Genomic DNA, 26519 nt, shown 5'->3' with positions numbered 1-26519 from the left:
TAATTTCCGGAATAATATCAGTAAAGAAGGTCCTGATGGCTTGCTATCCTTTCCTGCCCTTTGCTGGTGTTACAGGAAGGCTGGTCGCAGGCAGGGTGTCTCCCTTGGTAGAGCTGTCACCTCCACCTTGGGTGTTTTCATACCCTGTGTGTGTGAAGAGCTTGCAAGTTCTTTGTTATGTGAGTTATGTGAGCCTCCTCCTGTAGCCGGAAGAGATGGAATTAGGCAAATTGGGTTTATGAATTGGACAATTTTTCACATCTTATGCAAATATTTACTTCAAACACGTTGAATTCCTGAGGCTGGGGGTAAAGTCTAAAGTTCCCAAGCTTACTATGGTACTGAGTGGATCTCAAAACAGTGCAAAGTATGTGGTTGTTCTTCCTGTACTTCTCCTTCTCTCCGCTCATTTTTTTTTCTCTGCTTTCCTTCCTCCACATTCACCTGGAATGAATAGAGGGCAGATCTGGAACAGAATAGGTCTCTTACTGGAAGGAGCCCATCTGATGATTATGGCTTAATTAGATACATATTCATACGGGCATCTACAGACCTCACTTATTCGCGGTTGTGGTTTCATCTCTTTCTTATTTTTCATTATTATTATACAGTAATATTTGTGATTACTGTTTTGTTCTTTTTTATAATTATTTTTTAAAATATATATATTTTAAAAATATATTCACAGTTTACATGTAGAAAAATTAGCGTGATTTCTGACCATTTTATTTGTGGAATATAGAGCCTGGCAAAGTGTAGTATTAGCCTGGGAAGTTGTGCATTAGTGGTGTGATTTCTCTGAATATTAGAAGTATTTGAACAATGCGTATTGTTGAGTATGTCTTCTATCATCATATATCTCCCTTCAGATTAAAGCTCAGCGAATTACCGTTAGGAAAGCTGTGAATGAAATTAAATATCAATTTGTTGGTCAAATTAGCAGCTAAATGCTAATTTGACTTTAGCTCAGTTTAAGTTAACCGAGGTAATGTTAATTCACCATTAATGAATCATGACGCATGTTTTATCTCAAGTAGTTATGATTATTATTATCTCTTCATTCAACATTTGTGAAGTACTGAAGGACCTACTGAAGGAACAAGTCATGAATAATACAAGTAATCTCATGTATATCTCATGTATAACACCTTTTATCTCAAGCACTTATGCTATTTCTTACTATATCTGTTCATTCTGTAAGCCTTTGTGAACTACTGAAGGAACTTCTAAGGAGATACTGAGGGAACAAGAAAAACACTGATCTCGTGCTCATCTTTTACCTCGAGTAGCAACTATATTTGTTCATGATTTGTACTTGAGTAGTAACTGAGTTATTACTAAGTATCTGTGCCCTGTTAATTTATTACAAACATTTTAGTGTCCTTCTCAGATCCAAGTGAATAACTAAATATGTTTTATCTCATAAAGCTTATCTGTTATCTACTGCAGTGTTTCCCAACCTTTTTTGAATTGTGTACCCCCTGAGAGATTTTCTCATACCACAAGTACCCCCTTTGTCAAATGTGTTGATGATTCAATAGTTTATGTCTTTTTTTGCTCTTTTCATTGATAAAAGCTGGGTTTGTTATTCATTAAGCAACACATCCCAGATAGATTTTCTTTCTATACCAGGGCACAGCTAATGGAATGGCTGATAATATTTACCCATCATCAGGGAAATTAAATATAAAAAATTTTTCCACGTACCCCCTGTAATGTGTTCGCGTACCACTAGGGGTACGCGTACCCCCGGTTGGGAATCACTGATCTACTGTGCACATATTTCCAAGAACTATATCATATTTATTCATTTAATTATTATTTAGTGACTTTTTTCCTCATAATTTAGTGACTTTTTTAATTATTTACAAGCATGTATTTTGCTTACTTGATTCTTCACCAACGGGGTTATTGAACAAGCTTCTGCTTGAAATTTGAAAGTTCATATCTTCTGGATTTGTTAACAAGGCCGCGATTTTCAGGGGGAATAAGCCATCTCCATATGACATGGAAATGCTGGTTCACACATTCATAACATCAAGACTAGATCATCGCAACACTGTACTGCGCACCAGCATGTCAGCTAGCTCACATATCTGCCTCCATGTTTACATCAAGCGTGGAATCTCATTGTCATAAAAATGTTGCAAAAACTGGCAAATATCAGCGTAACAGGAATACTGAGTTTCATGGGACGATCTAGCAGATCATGTTTTGCATTAAAACAGCATGTTACCTTTAAGCACAGACTGTTCACATACCGAAGTCGTCGTGAAAACCAAGCCACTAGGCACCAGAACGTTGACTGTACCGGCCACGTTAGCTGTGCTAAGCCATCACTTGCTATTGACAGTCCCTTGCGCTTCGGCGCGGTTGGGTGTATCATCTACCACACATCTTTTATTATGCTGACATCGCTCAGTCTGCTGGGGTTTTTTTTTTCGTGTTGCTATTGGCCAGTAGCATGGATTTCGGGGAAGGCTGGAAGTGAAGAACTTACATGACCTCCTTAGTAAGCAGACATCATCGCTATGAAAACATTCATAAGCTACATGACTATAAATCACTGGCATTTACAGCAAACTGTAAAGGTCTGAAGGTTTTAACTCTGAAGACTTTAACAGAGGGTAAGAGTCTGATTACTCCATGTGCGTTACGGTGGAATGTGCAGTGACACTAGCAGCATCAGCCATACACCTTTCACAGCCACGTCTTCAGTGCACTGTCACTCTGAGCCTGAAGTCTATCCCAAGAATCAAAAGGCATGAGGCAGAGGACATTTGGAAAGGCATGCTAGTTCATCGCAGGGTACACAATCACTCAGTTTGGGCACCACATCACGCAAATGCATGACTTTGTTCTGTAGGAAGGAACTGGGAAATCCCATACAAACATGGGGAGAACATGCACACTGGAAAGAGCTGGAATCGAGCTCACGACCTTCGAAATGTTCAGCCCCATGCAAATCAATGAGACATCATGCTGGTCCGCCATCAGATTGCTAGCATTTTAGCTCACTTTTATCATGCACATCAAACCAGATGTTTTTAGTAGTATTACTTTAAAACCATATCATTTCATTGAAACCCAAATTCAAGATTCAAAGATTCAAACATTTCATTGCATTTCATTTTATATTAGACATATTATTATGCCATGGTCATAATTAATATAATATTTAGTATTTTCATATTTATTCATGTTTGTGTGTGTGTGTGTGTGTGTCTGTATAACCTATTTCTGACTGCTCGAGGAGTTGTATTGCATTTGAGGTACCTTGTGTGCAAAATGACAATAAAGACATTCTATTCTATTCTATTCTATTCTATTCTATTCTATTCTATTCTATTCTATTCTATAAAGGATTTTTATTGTGAAACAGTTATTCTTCCATCAAGGGACACATTATAGGTTAACTGTATTCATTGAGTAGTGGTTACAGTATTTACCTCAATTGTTATTGGTTGGATCTCAGTTTAGGAAGTCGTAAATGTAAAGGAAAATATGACTTAAAATTAAGGAGTACCTTCTGTAAAACCTGTACTGCACTTCCTACACCTTGGGGTAAAATCAAGTGTGAATCAGCTGCAGATAATCTGCTTCTCCTGGCAGGGGGAGGTGTTGGGCCGGCGGTGGAGCGTCCTGTAAATTCACCAGCGAGGAGGCCACCCACAGCAGAGATACGTGAGTCTCATTTGTAGTCAGCTACATCAGCAGCTATGCAAAGCAAGCTGTGAGCCTCAGAGATGAGATAGGTGTGGCAGACTGGGGTCAAGGCTGGTGGCTTGGCTGCCTGGTGGAATCGGCCGGAGAGGAACAGACGATTCCTCAGATGTACTGGAATGCGTGATGACACTGACCTTTCATCCCTTCAGACTCCTAGGATATATATTTAGATGTGCAAAATAAAAAATGAGGAAAGGTTGTATTTCATGCATGCATTATATCATCCCTGACCAACTCAAAGCACGCACACACGAGAAAGCACTCAAGCACATGAGTAAGAACTACTGCAGGACGGCATTAGATAGTGAAGGGACTGTGCACAGCCTGCTGAATTTAAATAGTGAGACCTTTTAAGGGAGTTATGAATTGTCCCTTCAGAGCGACGAGGCCTTGGTGCCAGCTGGACATGGTTGCTCTGTGGGGTCTTGTGGAGGGCTGGCGTCAGCTAGGGCAAAGGACATTCCAGAGGAATGTAATATCAGAGGGAAACAGCAGGTCGCTGTGGGCTTGGCACCTCGCCCAGGAGCAACTGGAGGCCTTTGTGTTTAAAAAAAGCCACAGTGTAAGCTGTGGGTCCTCTCTACTGACATCAACATGAGAAGGGCCTGTCCACCTCGCCTCCGCGCCGCCTTGCCTCCTCGCCACTGCGCCACCGCCTCGCCTCGCCGACACCCATTTCATTACTGCTTGACAGTTCCGCTTTTTTAATCGTATTCTACAGGACAGCCAGCCGAGGAACAGAAGTGATTCTGTGGTGAAGCTATTGAATCGCCTAAGTGATAAACTGACTGAAACAGAGGAGGGGAGGCGAGTGTAACTCAGAAAGTGCAGATATTCACAGCTTGTACTTGCTGGCCGGAGGGCTGCTTTTCCAGGGGTGAATTGAAGAATATTTGGGAAATGGGAGTGAACTAAATGATGATGCATGGCTCAGAAGAAACACCAGTGCAATTGCAGCTGAACTTTATCAGTCTTTTGCTGGTTATGAAGAGCATTACAAACCCTAGTAAATGAGTAATGAAGGGACACTATTGTTTTTATTCAGTATTATTTGATTTTACAACATATATGCATTTAGTCGTAGCCATGTATTTCAATGGGATGCAGTGGTTAGCATTGTTGCCTCCCAACTCTGGGACCAGGGTTTGAGTCTCTGCCAAACTTCATGTGTGTAGAGTTTGCATGTTTTCCCTGTGTTGTCATACGGAGTCCCCCACAGTGCAAAAATATGCTAAGGTCACTTAGAGATACCAAATTGCTTATGGATGTGAGTGTGCCCTCTGCTGGCTTGGTGCCCCATCCTGGGTTGTTCCCTGCTTTGTGCCCTGTGCTGACTTGGTGCCCCATCCTGGGTTGTTCCCTGCTTTGTGCCCTGTGCTGGCTTGGTGCCCCATCCTGGGTTGTTCCCTGCTTTGTGCCCTGTGCTGGCTTGGTGCCCCATCCTGGGTTGTTCCCTGCCTTGTGCCCTGTGCTGGCTTGGTGCCCCATCCTGGGTTGTTTCCTGCCTTGTGCTCATAGCATTTTGGATAGACTCCAGACTCCTGCTACCCTGAATAGGACAAGTGGTTATAGAAAATGGATGGATGTTTATTTGAATAATTGGGACATAAGGCCTATGTTTATGTTGTTGTCGAAATCAGTAATTTCAAAAATTGTTATTCTTCTTGTTTTGTATAACTTAACAGCAAATTCCAGCTGAGAGAAGCTGGGTGATTCGGGAAATTACAGTGCAGTTCTCTATTATGCAAAGAAATATTATTAAACAATGTGTCATTGCAATCCATTATCAGCTAGGGAAAAAAACTCAAGTTGTAATTTAACAGAAGCCTTTTACAAATTTCAAGCGGCAGTTACTTTCAGACATGGTGCTGTATGTATTTGGTATTTCAAGCAGCCTTTGATAGAATATGAGCAAATTAACGGTAAGCGTGGGGCTCTGTGAGGGGGGACTGCTGCAGCTTCAGGTCGCATCCGCACCCTGTCTGTGCACAGCCTGCATGTTCTCCCCATGCATGAGTTTCCTGCCACAGTCCAAAGACATGAAGTTAAACTAATGAGTGTCTCTAAATTGTCCATTTTCTCAGATTCATTAAGATGAAATTAGGAAAGTAAAAAAACTGAGTCTAGTCATTCTAATCTAATTCTAATTCTAGTTAAATTGTTTGTTTGGTATATGGTTTTAAACAGTAGGAATATGTGTGGGATAAACATCTACGCTATACTATATAAATATATATATAGTATAAACCTATTGTGGGTTATGTACCTGTAGCCTAATCATGAAAAATAACAGTAGGATAAACGTCGCACAGTGATCTTATTAACATTGTGTTGCTTATGAAATACATCACACAGATATCAGGGGAATGTCATATCAATATTCAGTAGCAATGTCTCTGACATGGAGATGCTATTCCGATTTATTTTAAAGCATCGCACACACATTGCGCCAAAGCATGTATTCTGTCTAAGTAGCTAGATTATTTTAGAGTTACAGCTGTAGAACTGCGAAACAATTCAACTGTCAAATTTTATCACTGTACCTAATATCACCCATTCATTCGTAAGGTCAAATGATGTTAGGGGGTTAGGCTCCATTGATCTATTAATATTTTCACGCAAAACAAAAGCGATGAGTAGTTAGAGCGTTTCAATTTCAGTATTTTTAATTGCATTTTTCAGTGTGAATAGGTGATTAGTTGTATTACTTGTTACTGCTGAAAGTAGTGGGATTACAGTAATGTGTACCAGTATGAGAAGTAGAGCAGTGTTTCTCAAACCAGTTGTCTGGGACTCCCAGACGGTCCACATTTTTGCGTTCTTTCAGCTGCCAGGGAATTAAAATGCGAAAGTAAAAATGCAGACTGTCTCTGCGTTTCACAGGACCGGTTTGAGAACTGAGGAATTGAGTAAATCAGTCTGTATGGTCTGTGATGAGTCTTCTTCCAGATCGTTCAGTGGACTCTGCCCTTGAATTGCTATTTTCTCACCCTTTCTTCATGAAGATCTGTTCTTTTGAAAACAGCTTCATCGGCTGTATTACTTCCCCAGATTTCTGTAACTCAAGCCCTGTTGCTGTGTTTCAGGGTACTATCAACTCCTGTCATTCCTTTATCCAGGGCCAGTTCTACTTTTTCAGGGGCTTTAATTGAGAGGCCCCCCTGCCAAGAAAACTGATGATCATTTCACTTTCCCAACAATGCAGGTCATTGGGGGGCCCTAGGCTGCCTATAGACAGAGGCGGCCCTGCTGTACCCAAGGTCTGATTGGATAAGAGATGACCGAGCAGTTACCAGGAAGATATGCTTTCCCACTCAATGCAAAACAAGGCCATCTTTTAGTCCTATGCACTATTTTTAGAATTGTAACTTTATTCTAATACATGTTCCTGTTTGTTATTAACATCAGACAAATGTCTGCTAATTCAAATGAAATGGTAATTTAATAATTAACGCCATTCAGATCTAACATTACCTGACATTCACAGTCAGCCTAAATGAGAATTTGAGGCTGTGCGTCTTTGAGTGACTGTCTGTGTGAACAGCTACTCCTGTCACTTTGCACATGCACACATTATATGTGAGTTTGAGTTTCAGATCGAGGTGTTTCCTAAATGAAGGATGTGCCCTGACAGCAGAGCTGAGCCGTGCGCTCGACGACCCTTTTTCTCATTCACGGGCCGCATGAGTCCCCTAAATATTTACACAGCATTAAATAACACAGTGAGTTGTTAACCCTGACATTTAGCATTGTATTTAGCTTTCCTTTCGAGCAGCAGTGAAATCTCCACCTTGGTTGTCCACACTGGATTTAAAAATATTAGATGCCAACAATCCCAGAGGATCTATGTGTCAGTATGGATCCCTTTAAAAATTATGTTGTAATTTTGTCCATTCCTGTTTCAGTGTTGTGGGGATGGTGCATGGTACAGTGGGTTAGGGCTATGTGCCTGTAATCAGAAGGTTATTGGTTCAAAACCCATAATCGACAGAGAGATTTCACTGTTGGGCTCATTAACTTCTGATTGGTCCAGAGACAGTCTGACCAGCTTTCTCAATACATATATCACTTTGGATAAATTTATCTGCTATATAAACATTATGTAATGGATAAACTAGACATAACCTTGAATTACAGACAATTGCTAAATTAAAGGTTAGAGACTTGGTATTTTAAATTTAAATTTAAAGCCTTGGGATGTTTTCCGGGTTGAATTTTGAGGTTAAATTTGAAGATTTAAGGTTTTATAAGGTCTCCATCCTATTTGAATGTGTTGTGAGTTTTATATCACAATTCTATTTTTATATATATATTTTTATATCACAAATATCAACCAGCCTCCTGTCCTTTGGTCTCACACTCATCCCAACAGCCAGACCGATCAAACAGTTGGCATAGCATCCCTCTTCTCCAGATTCAGTTATAAGCAAAATACACAGTTACTCACAGACAGAAGTTCAAACATTCCACTAGGGGGGTTTATGATAATAATCTTACTTGACCTAACAAAGTTTTCATAACTGTGCATCCACACCACAGCAATAAGCCTGGAGCCTATCCCAGGAATCATAGGTCATCAGGCAAGGAAAACAATGTATGAAATTCCAGTGCATCACAGCCACACACTCATACATTATAGGCAATTTAGAGATGCCAGCTAATCTAGCTGTATGTCTTAGCACTGTGGGAGGAAGCTGGAGTACCATGAGGAAACCCACACAGCCAGTAAGAGAACAAAAAAAGTGACTAGACTGAATTGGAGCCGCTGGGGCTGTGAGCCCGCAATGCGCCCACTGCAGCACCAGGCCGCCACCTTATATGACCCCACTGTACCACCAGGCCGCCGCCTTATATGACCCCACTGCACCACCAGGCCGCCGCCTTCTTTGATCCCACTGCACCACCAGGCCGCCACCTTCTATACCACTGCAACACCGCCGCCTTCTATGATCCCACTGCACAACCAGGCCGCCACCTTCTATATCACTGCAACACCGCCGCCTTCTATGATCCCACTGCACCACCAGTCCGCTGTCTTCTGTCATCCCACTGCACCACCAGGCCGCCGCCTTCTTTGATTCCACTGCACTACCAGACTGCCGCCTTCTATGATCCCACTGCACCACCAGTCCGCCGTCTTCTGTCATCCCACTGCACCACCAGGCCACCGCCTTCTTTGATTCCACTGCACTACCAGACTGCCGCCGTCTATGATACCACTGCACCACCAGGCCGCTGCCTTCTAACATCCCACTGCAGCACCAGGCCGCCATCTTCTATGATCCCAAAGACAGTAAATTCAAAATATCCTCATGGTGTTACAGTGAAAGGCTTCTTATTTAACCCAATATCACTCACCGGAACTACTTTACTTTCTAAATGACAGATGTTACTCACCAAATGTAACCACTGCCTACTCATTAAACCTTAGTTTTGGAATAACAGGAGCGTTTTGTAAAAGCCTGCCATTACTAAAATGTATCAATTTTCTCTCATTTTTGAAATTCATTTGATGACAGACTGAAATTATACAATTTTGTGGCCTGAAATGTCAGGTTTGCCTCTTTGCTGTAGTTAATTGGTTTTCTATATTACCATTTATTTCAGTAATAAACAGTAAAGTATTTCACCAAATCCAGGGCAAAAGTTACAGTGATGAGAATAAAATAACAAAACTAACAAAACCCTGACTAAATAACATATTACCATACAAAGTGATTGTTTATTGTGCTTCACATGCAATAAAGTTGAAAGATTTATAAGAATTTCATGTAGTTTTGTGTTATTTGACTTTAAAAACTTTACAGTAATGAGATTTTTGGCCGCCTGTTTGGGGAAAATGGTTAGAAAATTATTAAATCAGGGCAACAAATAACTTTTAAAACTTTAATAAGTTTTAATACAATAAATTACGGTGATGTCAATTGCTCCCCATGAAAAAACACTGCATTTCACTGTAATTTTTTTTTCCTGAAAAAATTCTCTGGTTTGTGAGAATGACCCAAATAAATATAAAATGGCATAAACCTGTGTTCTATGGTGTGCAAGGGAGTTAGCAGCTGGAGCCAAAAACCTGTATGGAAGCATGAATGTAATAATGTAATAATGTTTGGATGGCCCACCTTCCATAGTCCATTCTATAGTCTTTGTTAAATGCTTAGACGTCTCTGACTAAGCAATTTATTTTGAAAATGATCTTAAATGAAATGATTGCAATGTGCACCGATGTTGTGATGGGTCTGAGTTAGGCATTGGTTAGTACCCCAATTGGTTAGGGGTCCACTTCCTGCCCCTGCATGCCATTCCCATGCTCGTATATACTTCCTCTTCCCTGAAATCCCAAAATACGCAGCCGACTGGTGTCACCCACCCTGTGATGGACTGGCATCCCATCTGGAGCGTCTTACCCCTGCTCCCTCTGCTGCTACCCTTAACAACGAACCAGGGCGACACAATAAAAGCACCAGGGAAGCTAACAGGAGGCCCAAAAGGCTACAGGAATTCCATCCAGAACTACAAATATAATCACATGTGCGCAAGTGAACTTCTCAGTGATCTTCAAAGTTCTTCTCCAAAGGTCACATCCCTAATCTAGCCAAGCATATTGACATGGACAGTGTGTAAACACTGTCTGATTGCAGGATGCAGGTCTCCTTGTAATTTTCAAAAAAATCTTGGTGGTGTAGCTTTCAGCTCTTGCACTCCAGGTTTTTGGGATTGTCTGCTAATCAGTGCAATAGACACTGCTTTGATGTCAGTGCTTAAGCATAGGTTAAAACCTTACTATTTTGGTTAAGTCAGCCTAACCCTATTTAGCTTACCCTGGCTATCATTGTCGGTGCTGTTGTGCATACTGCATGTCTTTAAAAAGGTTTAAGTTCCACTATTCTTAAGGATCTGCTTCTTTTTTCCACCTAGCGCCAGGACACCACTTGTGCTCGAGGCAGATGTGCAAGTCCCATAGCAGATGCTGACCCACAGAACAGATTGAGCAGCTGGCCGGCCAGGGGGCTGACAGGTAGTTCCCAGCATCACCATTGGACCTATTTGACCTTGGACCCTAATACATCGTTACTACTTCTGCCTATAATGATTGATTTCATCCATAATTTATAAGCAGTTATCTAAGGCACGGCTGCAGCAAACCTGCAAGCAGGGTTCATCCTGGACAAGATACCGGTCCATTCATTCATTCAGGAGACTCTTTTATTCATAGTGACACCGAGTTGAGAGGCACAGACAGCCAGTGCCTGGAGCAGTTTGGGCTGAGCCACACATAACCCCCTTAGCCACAGAGTGTCCGATTCCAATTGCAGGGCATAAGAAAAGATGGTCTCTACTATTCTGTACAAAAACCCAAATAGCCAGAGGAAACCCACGGAAACACAAAGCGACACAACCAAACTTCCAAACAAACATTTAAAACTAACCGAGTGACTCGAGTCTCATCTCCTCAATTTCCCCTGGTTTTCACTGTACATTATCTTTTAAGGTTACATAACACTCACCACTAGTTCGTCTGTTATGTAGCGCATAAGTTCTATTCAGTTTTTTTATTCAATATCTTTGGGGAAGTTATATTGAGAAAAATTAATCAATTATGCCAAATTACCACCTAAAAGATGAAAATCGGCCTGATCCTCCTTGTTCCTTAGCCAACCATGTTACCACTAAAGTGCTTTTGGCACCATCGTGCTGCCATTCTAAGAATTACAACCTATGATGACGGTTTAAAAAAACAGTAAAGTTGTAATCCATAATAACAATGAGTTTGTATGTCGAAGTATTTAAGTCAGGCATAGATTAAGTAACTTTATAAGATGCCTTCTGTCTTCATAACAGGTCTCATATACCACTAACCACCAATGGTCAACAGTCACTAAATGATCAAGCAGCACTCCATCCATCCATCCATCCATCTATCCATCCATCTGTGCATTTTCTGAAACTGCTTGTCTTTTTGAAGGTCACAAGGGGTCTGGAGCCTTTCGGCACAAGGCTGAGAACAGCCCAGGATGGGGTGCCAACCCATCACGGGGCACACTCACACACCACTCACTCACACATGCATACCTAAGGAGCAAACTGGTAACTCCCATCAGCCTCAGCATGTTTTAGGACTGGGGGGGGGGGGGGGGGGGACTGGAATACCCAGAGGAAACCCCACATCAAAATGGGGAGAATGTGCAAACTTCTCAGACATGGAATCCTGGCAGAAACATGCACCACGTCCCCAGAGGTGTGAGGCAACAGTGCTAACAACTGCACCACCATGCCGCCCTCAAGCAGCACTCTGTTTCGGTAAATAACATTACAATTATTATTTAGCTACTTTAGCTACTGCAGCTAATATCATACTGTCAACAAGATAAAACGATGCACATCAGTCACTAGTGACCCATTATAATACTCAGTCCTGATCCACTAAGCAGCTATCTGCATAGCCACAGCCCTACCTGTATTATTTCATTATCTCCTATTCACAGTGAGTCAGATTCAGAATAATTAAGTTGGCTTTCAGGATAGCTAAGGATAGCTCATAGATCCTGTCTTTGGCCAGTAACTCTCACTTAGTGAGTTCGGTCTAACCTGCTCCCCCATCCTCCTCAGTAACTCCTCTCAGCGCTGTGGGGGATGGCACCCTGACCAGCATAAGACCAAAGAATTCCTTCCCAGCTGTGCAACTGTTCCTACTTAAACACAACCCTGGATCACTTATTGTGTAAGACTGCATCATCATGAAATTTCTCAGAAGTTTTACTCTGACCAGTTTCTCTGCAAGGAATCAAGCAGTCATCTTTGTTTTTGTGAACATTCTCTGGACAATCAGCAGTGCTTATCTAACTGATGAACTTGAATGAAACGCATTTTTATACTTTAGGGTGACTGAAAAAAATTCTCCTTAGAATTAACTAAATAAAATTGTGGTAGTGCGTTGGATTAGGGTTAATGGCTCAGTGCGTGAGGATACAGTGCACATTATTATAAGGTTGCTGGTTCAAATCCCCTATTTCATCACTGTGCTCTCGAGCAAGACCCTTAGCCCCCAATTGTTCCAGGGACTCTGCTTTCTCAAAAAAAAAGTTCTTTTAGATAAAGGCATCTGCCAGATGCAATGTATGAATATCAAATTAATTGAACATATTAAATCAGCGGGGTAAAATCTCATACAGAAGAACTGTATTACATTTGCCTTCTTTTAAAGATCACAAAGTTAATCTTTTAATGGCTGAGGAATTGAACCAATAATATAATGAATGCTGGTTATGCTGATTCAGTTGCTCAGCGGGTGACACTGTGGCTCTTCCACAGAGGAGGTTGTGGGTTTGAATGCTTCCATGGCTCTGCGAGTGTGGTGGCTGTGGTTCCTCCCAGTTCAGAGATATGTGGTCTGTGCATATTGGTGTCTCTAAACTGCCTTTATTTTGTGTTTGTGCCCCGTCATGGATTGACGTCCTACTCACTGAATCCCTTTTTGCGCTCCAATCTCGTGACCGTTCTTTTAATGGGACTTTCTAGTGAAAACATTCTTTAGAAGTTTATTTTTGTACTTCCTTTAGTATGAAAATAAAATGTTACAAAGTCGATTTTTGTACTCAATCGTAATTGAATTCAAGGCTGTAGACAGCCAGTGAAGAAAGGCGCGTGCTGCAGCGCGGTAGCCTCGGTCTGCGAGACGCACTGAAACTCGCTGGCTGTGAAGCGCTCTTTCTTGCTGCAGGCGGCGTGCTGACTGATCTCACCAACAGGGGCTTCTATGTAAACTGAAGCTAAACAAATACAGATGAATCTTCGAGCACATTCACAAAAATGCAGGCAATGCTGCAAGGGCTTCAGATGACATTCAGAGCCCACAGGAGCAACACGCTGCACTATAGGCGTTTTTTTAATGTATGCGTTATGTATTATTTAATATAAGGGGTGATAATGGTGTCGCGTAGATCAGTAAGCCTGTTTACTCACTAGGCATATGTTGCAATAAAGTATCTGATTCTTGTTATCTAGATACATCGTTTTATTTTTTCCGTCTTTATTTAGATTTGTCGAGGCGTTTTTAGTCATTAGCAATTATTTTGATCTGGTGACTGACTCATTTTTCTCAGAATGAAGAATCCGCAAACTGTTACTGAAGAGAAACTGAAGACCCTGTATGCCAAAGACGTAAACGGGATCAGAAAGTTCAAACGAAAAAGCAGAGAGCCCGTGAAACACGTTAAGAAAATGAAAAGTTACAAACGCGAACCTGAAATGGATGAGGAAGGGTTAGGAGTAAACCGGACTGAGGAAACGAGAAGGCAAAGCGAGGAAAGGCTACAGGAGCTTAACGGGGCTGCATGTAACGCCGATCACTTAAACTCAGCCATCGACATGAGAATCGGTGCCTTTCCCATGACAGCAGAGCGTCTTTCCTTACAGTCGCTGCACTCTGATCCCCACGCAGAAGACACCTTAAGTAATGCGTCGCCGCAGGTCAAAAGCTTTGACTACCGGCAACCGTTTGCGCAAGACCAGCGTTTCCAGTCACGGATTGTATTGTGTCAGCGGTCTTCTGAAGGACCATTCTCTTCGCTCCCCAGGGCGTCTTACATCAACGCCGGCGATCAGGCGGCAGCATCGCCTCGGAAGCGGCCGGCCGAGACGCCTGGCGTCGTCACGGAGATCAAAGCCATCCAGCAGACCCGCAGGCTGCTGGCGAACGCCAGGGAGAGGACCCGGGTACACACCATCAGCGCCGCCTTCGAGGCGCTGCGCAAGCAGGTACCGTCTCCTCCTGGTACTGATGCGTGATGCTGCTGCGAGGTGAATTTCAGATACAAAAATTATAATGCATGGATCATAGAAATCAGCCACACACTGTCACAAAACAGTGAAAGGTCTAAAATTCTATACATTTTAACACGATTACATTAACAACATTCTTACTATAAAATAAAATTTAAAGAAAATGTGCTAAAATGTGTTAAAAGACTAGTAATGGAAAAAAACCCCTTTTGAATGTGAATTTTGAAGATTATGTAAAAATGTAAGACTATGTAAAAATGATCTAGGCCTACTCGTGCCGTGCAAAGTTTTTAACTCCACTAAACATCCGTCTCAGAAATTTATGGTAACTCTGAAAGCTAGGATAACAAAAACAAATAATGAAAATGTTTCCTACCTCTAACTCGTTAATGGACATTTGCTGACCATGTGTCAAATTACTCATCTATTCTGTACAACACTTCGTGAATTTGAAAAACAATAAATCTAAAACGTGAATTTCTAGAATATGTAGCGGCTCGGATATATATTCTTAAAAACGTGTTCTTAGATATTGTTCGTGTGTCATATTTTAACGTTATTACGTTAACAACCCCCTTGTTTTGAAAATACTTCGAAAGAAAAGGTGTTATTTAAAACACTAGTAATGGGAAAATCCGCCATTTTTTTCACGTGAGTTTTAAAGATTATGCAAAAATGTAGATTTAACAGTTATGTAGGGGCTCGGATATATATTTTTAAAAATGTGTTCTTACATATTGGTCATATGTCATATTCATGCTTTAGCTGATGCTCATAGACAACCTTGAAAACAGAATTTCCTTCAAGATATATGTTTATATTAGTATGTAAATTGTGAATGTGGATTTTATGATGTTTTACGGCTGGTTTCCAAGCCAGTTTCTGAGAAAAATAAGGTTCTTCCCACATGATGGAGAAAATCATCTTAATGTTAAAGGAGGGAAAACATATCATTTCTATTCTTATCTATGCAAACATGTCTCAGTGATAAAGGAAAACACTGACCTATCCTATGTGTAGTCAGCTTATAGCTTCTCCATTTGCTTTACATTTTTGTGTATAATATGATTAGCGGAGGTGTAAGGTGTTCAGTCAACCTAAATGGATGTTAATTGAGTTGGAAAGAATCTTACAAAGCTTAGACTGTAGTAACTAATTCCAGTTCAGTCATCAGCACTAGCATACCGGCCATCAGTATGTCATATAACCAAAGGAAGGAAAATATCATATATATTTATGAGGTTGGATTTTGAAGCGTCAGAGATAAATCACTTATTATGAATAAGGAGGCCTGTATACCTGAGTGCACAGACAAGGTCCTACAGGCTCCGCCCCCCCAGAGGACGTCATGTGTGCTGTTTGGTCTTTCCACAGGTACCCTGCTACTCCTATGGCCAGAAGCTGTCCAAGTTGGCTATACTGAGAATCGCTTGCAACTACATCCTGTCCTTGGCCCAGCTCGCCGATATGGACTACACTCCAGACCACAGCAACAGGAGCTTCACTGAGTGCGTGGAGCAATGCACTCGCACGCTCCAGGCCGAGGGCCGCTCCAAGAAGAGGAAGGTAGGCCCATCGTTTTACTTGAGCATGGAGCCTTCGGAGGAATGTGGCACGTTAAAGAGGGCGATAGTCAGCCCCTAGCTCACCGCTTACTATGGCCACCTGGCATGTGAAATCTTTGGGTTACGCTCAGCTGTAACCCAACTTTCTGAATCGGAGTTACCTCCCCATGTGACTTCTGAAGCATACACACATGCCGCCTCGTCATCGCCGATTGGTGGATTTGCAGATTTAGCAAAACTAGAGCTTAAAGGGCAAGTAAACCTATTTAGCTCAGTGTCGCTGCTTTCATGGGCCATATAAAGTATAGTTATATGTTATACAGGATTCTCATTCCTGCAGTATGTTTTGCTCTTCAGTATAATTTAAGAGGCTTGAAAGGACCAAACATGTTATATAGATATATTATGGATCATATTGTGAACAAAAATAACCATTTGAAAACTATTCCATCCATCCATCCATCCATCCATCCATCCACCTGTCCAGCCATCTATCCATTTTCTGCCACTTATCTGGGGTCAGGTCATGGGCACAGCAGTCTAAGCAGGGATGCCCATTCCACCATCTCCCCAGCCACCTCCTCCAGCTCCACTGGGGGAATATCAAGGTGTTCCTAGGCCAGCCAAGAGATATAATCTCTCCAGCTTGTCCTGGACACGCTCCTGGGCTTCCTTCCGGTTGGACATGCCCAAAACACCTCCTCAAGGAGCCGTCCAGGAGGCATCCTAGATAGATGCCCGAACGACCTCAACTGGCTCCTTTCGACGCGGAGGAGCAGCGGCTGTACTTGGAGCCCCTCCTGATTGTCTGAGTTCCTCACCCCGTCTCTAAGTCTGAGCCCAGACACCCTGCAAAAGAAACCAATTTCTGCCACTTATATCCGCAATCTCATTCTTTTGGTCACTACCCAGAGCTCATGACCATGGGTGAGAGTAGGAACATAGATCGACTGGTAATCATTAAAAAGACAGCTAAGACTGAGTTCTCCACCAGCGTCCCAGTGACTGGGGATCTCTCCAAATGACTTAACCAGCTTTAATCTGGTACCGTGATCCGACCGTCCCGAGTGTGATATGCCTGCTGTGTGTGGCTTGGATGGCAGAAATGGGTTTCATTCTGGGTTTGACGAAGATCTGGTATTCTCACTTGTAAAGGTAACAGGCGGTGGAATGCACTCGTCCTAATTAGGAAAGACATTCCTTTACGACCCCTAACAGGGACCCCATTAAGTGAAATCATCATCAAGTGGCGTTTGAAAGGAAACTGGATGTTCAGCCAATTTTTTTTCCCCTTCAATGAGGGAGAAAAAGGGGCCCAACTGGATGAAGAAGCAGATTGGCGCGTTTGTGTGAAGTTTTATGACAATGGAAGTCATGTCAACTTGAGCTGAACTTCCTTCAGCGCTCTCCTGGAGCCAGATGTCAGGACGTGCTATAAATCAGCATGATTTTTAATGCCTGAATAAGGCTCCGGGTGGGAGGCCTTTCATTTCCATGCTAACAGTTTAACCACTATCAACTAATATCCCCTCACTTCATCTGGGCTTTTCAGTTCGGCTCCTCGTCTGAATCTTCTCTGCCGAAAAGCCTCGGACTTTTAGGGAATAGCCACACCTTCGAATGCTAATGACAGTAACAACATCAGAGTCATAAAGTGAAGATCAAAGAGACTCGATTTTTGGGAGAGATGTTAATAATAAATAACAATCAGCCACGTTGAGCTTTATAAAAATACAGCTTTTTGGGAACATTATATATATAGAAGTGACTTTAATCTGGAATGTTTCATTTTAATTTGTTCCACAGCTGAATGTGTTATGAAAGTACTTAATAAGTAATTAAAGAGATCTGACAGCAGATGGTACCTCAGGGAATAAGGACAATGCCGGCTATAAAAGGGCTTGAAAATCTAATGCTGGAATTCAGTGTGTTGGAATTAATGTAGACAGTGCGAGCTGCAGAGAGTTTCCTGGTGAAGCACTAGCCTGACACTGTCGTGCAAAACCACTGCACACTTGTTTTCCGCACGTCATACTGTCCAGTCCTCTTCAGCACTTTGACCTTTCGTTTGTGTCCTTTCTGGCAAATGCCAAACCCAAACCGAAAGTCAGGCTGGTCATTTATGCCCTTATCAGCCACAAGCTGACAGCTCTCAGCTGTATTCTTGATAAAAACTTCCGTTTCAGTTTTATTCCTGATATGCTGTTAATCTCGCCTGGTGTTGAATTATCCTGTAAACAGTTTTTTTTAGAGCGTATTTGTTGTGAAATTAGCTTAGCAGCAGAAAAATGGTTGTTTGTGTATTACATGACTAGTCCCAGCATAACTGTGTGAGCTTAACCCCACCCCCACACACACTGCTGTCTCTGAGTTAATGTGCTAACCCAGCGTACGCTCATTCAGTAGGGACCTCGCTGAGCTTCTTTTTTTGGCAGTCCCAGACACCAGATGTTCGTAGCGCTAGCAGGGAAGTCCTGCTGGCGCCACTCAGGGCAGAGGGCAGGGTGAAGGCACGCGAGCTGGGGCCCGGAAAGCTCACACGCTGCAGGAATTGGCGCGCTCCCCGGCCCAGTGTTGGCACATTCCCCAAGCTCTCCCCCAGCCATCTGTTCCAAAAAAACACTTTGAAATAAAAAACACTCGTCGTCACTCGGGATACAACACTGAGAGCAGCTGTTACAGAGGCGGGGGCAGGGGGGCTTCTAGAAGAAATCCCTTTGTTAGAGGGAGAGCCAGCAAGTCTGCTAGGAAAAATACTTGCTGGGGAGGGAAAAAAAGGAGAAGCAAGCAGCAGAGCATGGTGATTAAGTTCATTGGAGCTGCTGCAGCCTTGTTATTTAAGCCTGCAAATTAGCCTCATTTTTAATAACGAAATGTATTTTCGTAGCTAAACATTTAAAAGTGATATTTACTTCTCTATTGAAATACAGATAAATCCCATAATATTTCTGTTGCTGAGTGAATTTTCTTAAAGTTATCCAACGCCAAGGAATTCCAGCAGTATAATCTTTAAATTGTTGATGTTTGAATTGACGATGTTTAGAAACTGCAGGCTCTTAGTTAGTAAGCTGATTGCAAGCCGTTTATTGTATTCCAAAAAAAAAACGAAATCTTCCCCCACAGGCATAGTCTTTCATATATGTTAGTGCCCCTGTATGAATATATTTGTGTAATTACAGTAACTGTAGTACTGAGTATAGTAATTAGGGTAATAAAAGTTCTACTGCAGTTTTACAGCCTCTGGAATGTGATGTTATTGTCAGATGGGTCTCTAGGTTCTGCTTGGGGTCGGAATGCATGTTCTGTTGCATACATATTATAGGCTTGTATATCTGCATTCTATGTATTGTAGGATTGCGTTTAAGCAGAAGATGGATGAAGAACACTAGTTACAGTGGAACCCTGTTTCAGACAGTTATTACTTTAAGTGAATTAAGAAGGTGCCTTGTATATACAGTGTGTATATAGTTGATTATTTATTGATTGGTCACTGAATTTTTAAATATTTGAATGAAGATGTCAGGATGTCAGAATGACAGAAGATTAAATTCCTTTTGAGAACTGATGGTACCACATTTACCAAGGAACTTTGGGAAATAGTACTGATAAGGGAGAGGAGTGACAAGAATCGTTATTACAACAAAAGTCAGTTGTTGTTGGTGAATATAATGCAGATATGTTTTCTTGGCTATAATCTATTTATCTATCGCATATAATTATATATAGTAATTGAAACAGAAGTTTAAGAGGTTAAGCATATGTTCCAATGTGGGCTGGGCACCTTTTCTCGGTGGAATCAGTCTAGAAGGTTTCCTTTATTTACTGTGGTCTGCATACGATACATGTAATTCTATTAGGGAAGTTTCCATGATTGTTGATACAACCGCAGCAGAAGAAACATGATTAGAATGTTTTGCCATGGTAGTAAGTCTGGAATTAGATTCTAATTAGATAAAATGTGTATGTTTGTTATTCCCTGCCAATCTGTGTATCCATTGTCAGTGATTTTATTTATCCATTTTTTCAATTGACTGACTGCCTTCTTGTTACCTACTTTTGGAGGGACTCTCCGGTGTAGACCAGCTTCCTGGATAGACCATTCCCACTACCTCCTGAACAACTCCAGACTGCTGAAAAGGATATTGAGTGTCTTTTCAAAGTTTTATGGCTGCCTCCTGATCTGTGCCTTTATCTCCAAGGTCTTTCGACGACTCTTTGGTTGCTAAGGTTGGATCTTTGCTTTCAATAACGAAGGGACTTTAGTTTGCTGTGCATTTATTCGCAAATCACACAGAAAGTTGTTTTGGTTACTCTAGTCATTGTGTGTGCCTGATTTAGTTAGTTTAATTTTGGTGTTGCAGATCGATACTCAGAATCAATATGAAAAGTTACCCAGTAGGCATGAAAAATACAAATATTACCAAAATATTTTATATATAAATAAAATATTTATATTTTAGTATAAAGTATAATTAGTATTTAGTATAATAGTATTTTAGTAGTATAATATTTTAGTATATTTAGTATATAGTCCATCCATCCATCCATTTTCCAAACTGCTTATCCTGCTGGGTCACGGGGGGTCCTGAGCCTATCCCGGAATCAATGGGCACGAGGCAAGGAACAACCCAGGATGGGGGGCCAGCCCATCGCAGGGCACACTCACACACCATTCATTCTCACATGCATTCCTACGGGCAATTTAGCAAGTCCAATTAGCCTCAGCATATTTTTGGACTGTGGGGGGAAACCGGAGTACCTGGAGAAAACCCCACGATGACATGGGGAGAACATGCAAACTCCACACACATGTGACCCAGGCGGAGACTCGAACCCGGGTCCCAGAGGTGTGAGGCAACAGTGCTAACCACTGCACCACCATGCCACCCCTATAGTATATAGTCAAAAAATAATATTTAAACTTATTACATGTATTTTCAAGCATCTTACTGCTATTATCTGTCAATGTTGTTAGCATTCTTTGTGAGTCAAACGCTACATTGTATAAGGAGTCTTGACACACCATGACTGCACCCTTCACTGAAACTCTCATGCTGCATAGGCATGACTAAGGAAGTTTTACCCACCAAGCAACTTACCTGAATTGTTAAGTGTCTGTATTATAAAATAGTTGTATGGCTGTATTATAAGTTTCTTTGTATAAGTTTAGTTGGATCATTTATAATGATCTGGAGTTGCTGTCATTCAACAGACTGTCACTGAGACCGAAAAACAGGATCAATCGCTCCGATTCCGATGGTGATAGGTGGTGCTATTTTTAAACACGCATTCCTGTTAAGCCTTCTAGAAGGGTCACCTGATGAATTGTCACTCTATAAAAAGTGACTGCTGCTCCAGGGTTCCCGCGGTCAATTAAAACCCTCGAAGTACCATGGAAGGTCACAGAAGAGGGATGAAAACTGAGTGTCCTCATTGCTCCTTAAACACTGTGCACTTCCCAGGCCTCTTAGTTGGGCAGACGGTGACCTTAAGTAGCTTCTTATCATTCCAGCTTGAATGGCACTGAAGGTAATGGGTGACATTTCATGTAAGCAGAACTTAACATGCACAGGACACCAAAATAGGGAACCTCCAATTTTAAGTAAGGGAGCTTTGCTTTGTATGAAATAAAAGCGGATCTCCATTAAGCTGTCAAACATGGTTACCTTCAACTTTGCAGTTTTTACTTAGATTGCATCCTCAATTCCGTTCTTCATGCTGAATGACTTTTCTGCCAGGAAGCTGAAAGACAGTGATTTAACTGTCAGAGTCGACCTGTAAAATTTCTAACATTAAAAGAGCCGCACAGACCCAGATTGTTTCTCTTTTCAGTTGATCAGCTTCATATCCCAGACTCTGAAGCTGTGATTAATGCTTCTGTAGATGTTTCCCAAGGACTACCTGTAAAACCGGCTGATATACTATTCAGTTTGAACGGAGCAGATGAGATCTTTTCGTTTACATTACAATCTTTCATGCTTTCATACATTGTTTTCAGTTGCTCACTTAATATAATATGTATATTACATATTTGTGACAAAAATGAAAAAGATTTATCTTCATTATTACTGGCTTACAGCCATAGTTTCAATGGTTTAATATCTTCAGTATGAATCATTCCGTACTGTATAATAGCTTAACATCATTGTCAAAGTTCTCACCACATTTTTGGAAACCCTTCTTCTTGACGGAGAATTACTTGATTTGGAAAGAATAGCTCTTCTGTTGGGACTTGTTATTCATGTCATCTGCCACTCCTATGATTCTTCTCATCCCTGAAACCTAAGTTTCCATGTGAAATGAGTGGAGAGTAGGAATATTTCTTCTATATGCCTGATTTTTTTGGGAAGTATTTGCTGGTTGAGCTGCCCTATTCAGAGCCCTTCTCTACGGTGGCTGTTAGCTCCGTCAGCTTTGTGATTTTTCCACTTCCTGAGGAACGAGACAGGATAGTCCTTTTCCCTTTGGATTTCTGGAATCACAGCTCGACCTCCTGAAATGGTTCCCTTCAAATCACACTAATTTATTTTCTGTGGAGACTGGGGTCTGTCTGCTCTCTCAGATCAAGGACAGGAAGTAATTTCTATATATACATAGAAATAGACTTCAGCAGAACTCTGCTGCTCTCCATTCCTAGCTTGCACTGTTTAGAATACTTGCAGAGCTTATCATTAATGCACAAAATGCTCAATTTCTAGACTGAATCTTCTATAAACCTTTAACTGTAGTGGGGATGACATCAAATGCCAATGACAAGATGCTTGATGTACTGTCCTCTGCTGCCAATATGCTTGAAAGGTACTCAAAGTTCAGGATTTATTTGCAGTAAAATGAGTCAGCATTCCAATGGTCTGCACATTCTCAGACTCGCATAGCAGAGTGTGTTCGGTAATCGAGGCAGACGGTAATGTTACAGAACGTGAGTATTTGAGGAGCTACCATGCCGACCTGTGTAACTTTACCAAGATGGCTATATCATCGTAATTTGACATCTCGGCAACTTTCTTTGTTTTGTCCCTCCGCAGGAGTAAGCTGGAGTAAAGGCCCACAGATCCTTCGAAACATGCTGGGACATGTTGAGAAGACAAGGCTTCTCTGTTTGTTTCTACACGGCCTGTGTAGACCTCCTGTCCAGAAGGTCATCACCCGTCTCCTGCCAGCTTCCCTCTATGCACAGCTCTACGTCCTGCCCACAAGACGCACAATGGCATCCCCGTTACTCAACCCTGGCTCTGCCCCGAGCGCCCCACTCTGTAGCCTTAACTTTTCCTAGAGCTGCATTTGACCTGAGGCTGAACAGCCATCTAAAACTCATTACTGAAACGGCCAGAGGTTTCTCAGGCTAGTCAGAGACTGTAACCACAGGATGAATTATGGAAGCTAACAAATACATCACATCTAAACCAAATGCTTCTGAACTTGCTGGTTTTTTTTTAACCCACAGATATCTTGTGTAGTAATGCTGAATGCTTTTTTTCCTCCCAAGATAAATTTTGTAAACATAATGATGTTTCCTTCACATATGTGAATGTCCTCTTACCATTTTTGTAAAATGTTCAGCTTTTATTTTTAAATATTAGATCATTTAATGCCAAATATGAAGCATTAAGATAAAAACATTAACACCAAGTTAAGAATACAGCAGTATTGTAGTCTAAGAAACAGGGTACTCTGGAATATTTCAGCAGTGAACTATTTCACTATAATCGGTCATTTCATTTTGGTTGCTTCTTCATTTCCCCCAAGTAATCTAGCTCTCAACACAACTTTTCTTTGCTATATATGAATTGTTTACTGAACTGATTTTTCAGCATGCTTGAATGTAAGTTTGGAAGTAGGCATTTCTGATTATGCACCAGGTTACAATCACAAAACATCGTTTGCAAAATACCATTGAAGGCTGTATTTTGTCAAATTAAAATGCACCACTGTTGTCCTTTCTTAGGAAATTTAAACAGATTGACACACACATTTTATATCTCATCAAATATACAAGAATACCAATATTAAAGAAGTGGTGACTTTGTTCTAAGAATTTTAAGGTGATTTAAAGGGAAATCAGAAGGTTATATGAAGGAAGATTTTAGACGTGTGGGCTAACATTGAAAACGTGGGGTAATCGCTGCTGATGTTAGAGGTGAATGATGTACAACTGAGGAAGAAATGCCACGTGCCAGTGAATTTCAAGCAGAACCCGAATGCACACCATCCTCAGCGGCTGACTGACAGCTCACTCAGAAAGACTTTTTGTTTCAGGGGCTTGACTTTTTCTGGGGAAAGATGTTTTCTTGGCAAGACAGCCATCAAATGTGCAATTTCAATAAATATCCTGTTGCTAATTTTCATAAAAAATTACATTATTTTTGGGTATTCTGTTCAGTAATCACAGTGCAAGACAGTTTCGAGATGTGCTCTTATACTTACTGAATATCGGCTGATCACCTATATATGAATCTTGCTGATTTCTAACCTAATCTAATATGCATTACCGGGCAGATCTAAGATACTGTTCTCACTATACTACTCAGTGTCTGCTCTAGTCATTAACCATTGATCTAGAATATGGGCTTATTGAAGGATTGTTTGCACAACCTAAGCTGCAATGTCATTTTAATCCTTAGAGCGGTAATTTATTTTAGCTCTTGCAAAACAACTTTTATGTACGACTGTATACTTACTATGTGAGATTTCTAAATCTAAAATTATAATGCTTGGCGCAAGTTCTGTTTATAACATCTTAATAAACATCTGAGAACCAGTGAAGTTCTGTTGTCCAGCCCAGTGTGCAAGATTTGCCTAGAACATTCTTTGCAGCTGATGCTTTACAGTGAAGATATGATTTGCTGGTTGTCCTTGGAGATACACTGTAAAATACATTTACATCTGCAACATTAAAAAACACAAGTTGGGACATTCTACTTTCTTCTTGAGGTCATGACCGGCATCAGGCGTCAATATTATAAGTATTCTGATAGACATACGATGTTACAAAGATATTTTAATAAATTAGATGAGATATAAGGCAGGGAACACCCTGGCCAGGACACCAGGGTGTCACAAACACGTACAGTGGCACGTGCCATCATACTTTATGGCAAGTTAGAAACATAAGATCACCTATCTGCATGTACAAAGAGGAACAAGTATGGAGGGAACATGGAAACTCAAGAGAGGAAATAACCACCCCCTTCTCCCCCCAAGTGTGAGCCACATGCCTGCATTATTGTGTGGGGGTATTAGTGGAAAAAACACATTGGGGGTATCGAAAGGTGGAATATCAGTGGTGTGGTGAGTAAGTATTGTTCAAAGGGATATTGTAATATTAGCCTTTTCTCCTCAAGACAAAGCCTGTCATTGCCTGGTAACAAATTCTGTCAGGGAAATCTATCAAGTGTCAGGAACAACTTAACAGTGCTAACCAACATGACTCTGACAGGAATTTGTAGGCACTGTTTTTAATTTTTTGAGTATTAGTATGATTATGTAAATAAACACAACCTCACCTTATTAATTTGACAGCAACTTAATACATGTTTGGCAAATCCGGGCACTCAGCCTGTGGAATATGAGCGCTGTAAACGCTGAATGCATTAAGAGAGAATGTAGTCTTATCCCTTTGGATTCTAAACCTATAAAAAGGTAAACAGTAGCCTAGATAATAGTAAAAAAAATTCTCTTTGAGAACTGTATGAAACTGCCAAGTACTGGCCGTGATCCACACGCCAAGAAACACGAGAACGCTTGTTCTATTACTTTGCAAACAACATGAGATTGTTAAATTGCGCTGGAATTTCCCTTTAATGTAGTAAGGAGTAACCCCCCCCCCCAACAGAGGAATATACTGTAAAAGTGTAAGCATACTGGTACTTAGAAGAGAGTTTGCGGATGACCTACGATTGAATGCATTCTTATAGCTACAGATCTTGGTAAGGCTTTGTCTAGTAGCTGAGCTGATCGTACAAAGTCCTTGTAATATTGGTTAAGTTGAACTAAGCTGGACATAATTAGAGTTTGCCCAGGGCTCTTCAGTCATTTTACTGAAGACTCACTCTAGCCCCATAGGTGGAGGAGGACATCCTACCAGCTCATACTCACATGACCCAAATACGGGCCCACCTGCAGGCCACAAGCTGCAACACCGACAGCCACCAGCGCAACCAGGTCAGATAAACCCAGGTGGACTGAGGCTGACAGAACCCCCTTTGGTGCTGCCCTGCAGGGCTTAGATCCAGAGCCAGATCTTTCTGGAAGGTTTGGCTTTAGATATTTGGCCTTCTCTTGCACAGCCCTGACCTACCAATATGCAGGCCCATCATGCACTCATGACAGTCCCTGGCTGGAGACTTCTGGGACAGGCGATGGTAGCAGAATGACTGACATGGCAGCTGGTGGATGTTGGATGGTGACAGCTTTGTTTCTTCTGCTACCCTGGGAATTGGGAATGTT

General features: G+C 41.4%; 1 protein-coding gene across 1 annotated transcript; it reads left to right on the top strand.

Annotated features, from left to right (window-relative positions):
- The first annotated feature begins 13179 nt into the window (after positions 1-13179).
- atoh8 (atonal bHLH transcription factor 8) lies at positions 13180-24836 on the top strand. The gene is made up of 3 exons (XM_048969992.1): positions 13180-14484; positions 15883-16074; positions 23099-24836. Exons 1-3 carry the CDS (start codon positions 13831-13833, stop codon positions 23102-23104), a joined length of 852 nt encoding a protein of 283 aa, XP_048825949.1. The 5' UTR covers positions 13180-13830; the 3' UTR covers positions 23105-24836.
- Positions 24837-26519: the final 1683 nt, after the last annotated feature.

This window comes from Brienomyrus brachyistius, chromosome 12 (assembly GCF_023856365.1).
Source record: "Brienomyrus brachyistius isolate T26 chromosome 12, BBRACH_0.4, whole genome shotgun sequence".
Taxonomy (NCBI): domain Eukaryota; kingdom Metazoa; phylum Chordata; class Actinopteri; order Osteoglossiformes; family Mormyridae; genus Brienomyrus; species Brienomyrus brachyistius.
Note: the sequence above shows the minus strand (reverse complement) of the source record. Positions and strands in the feature narration are given on the sequence as shown.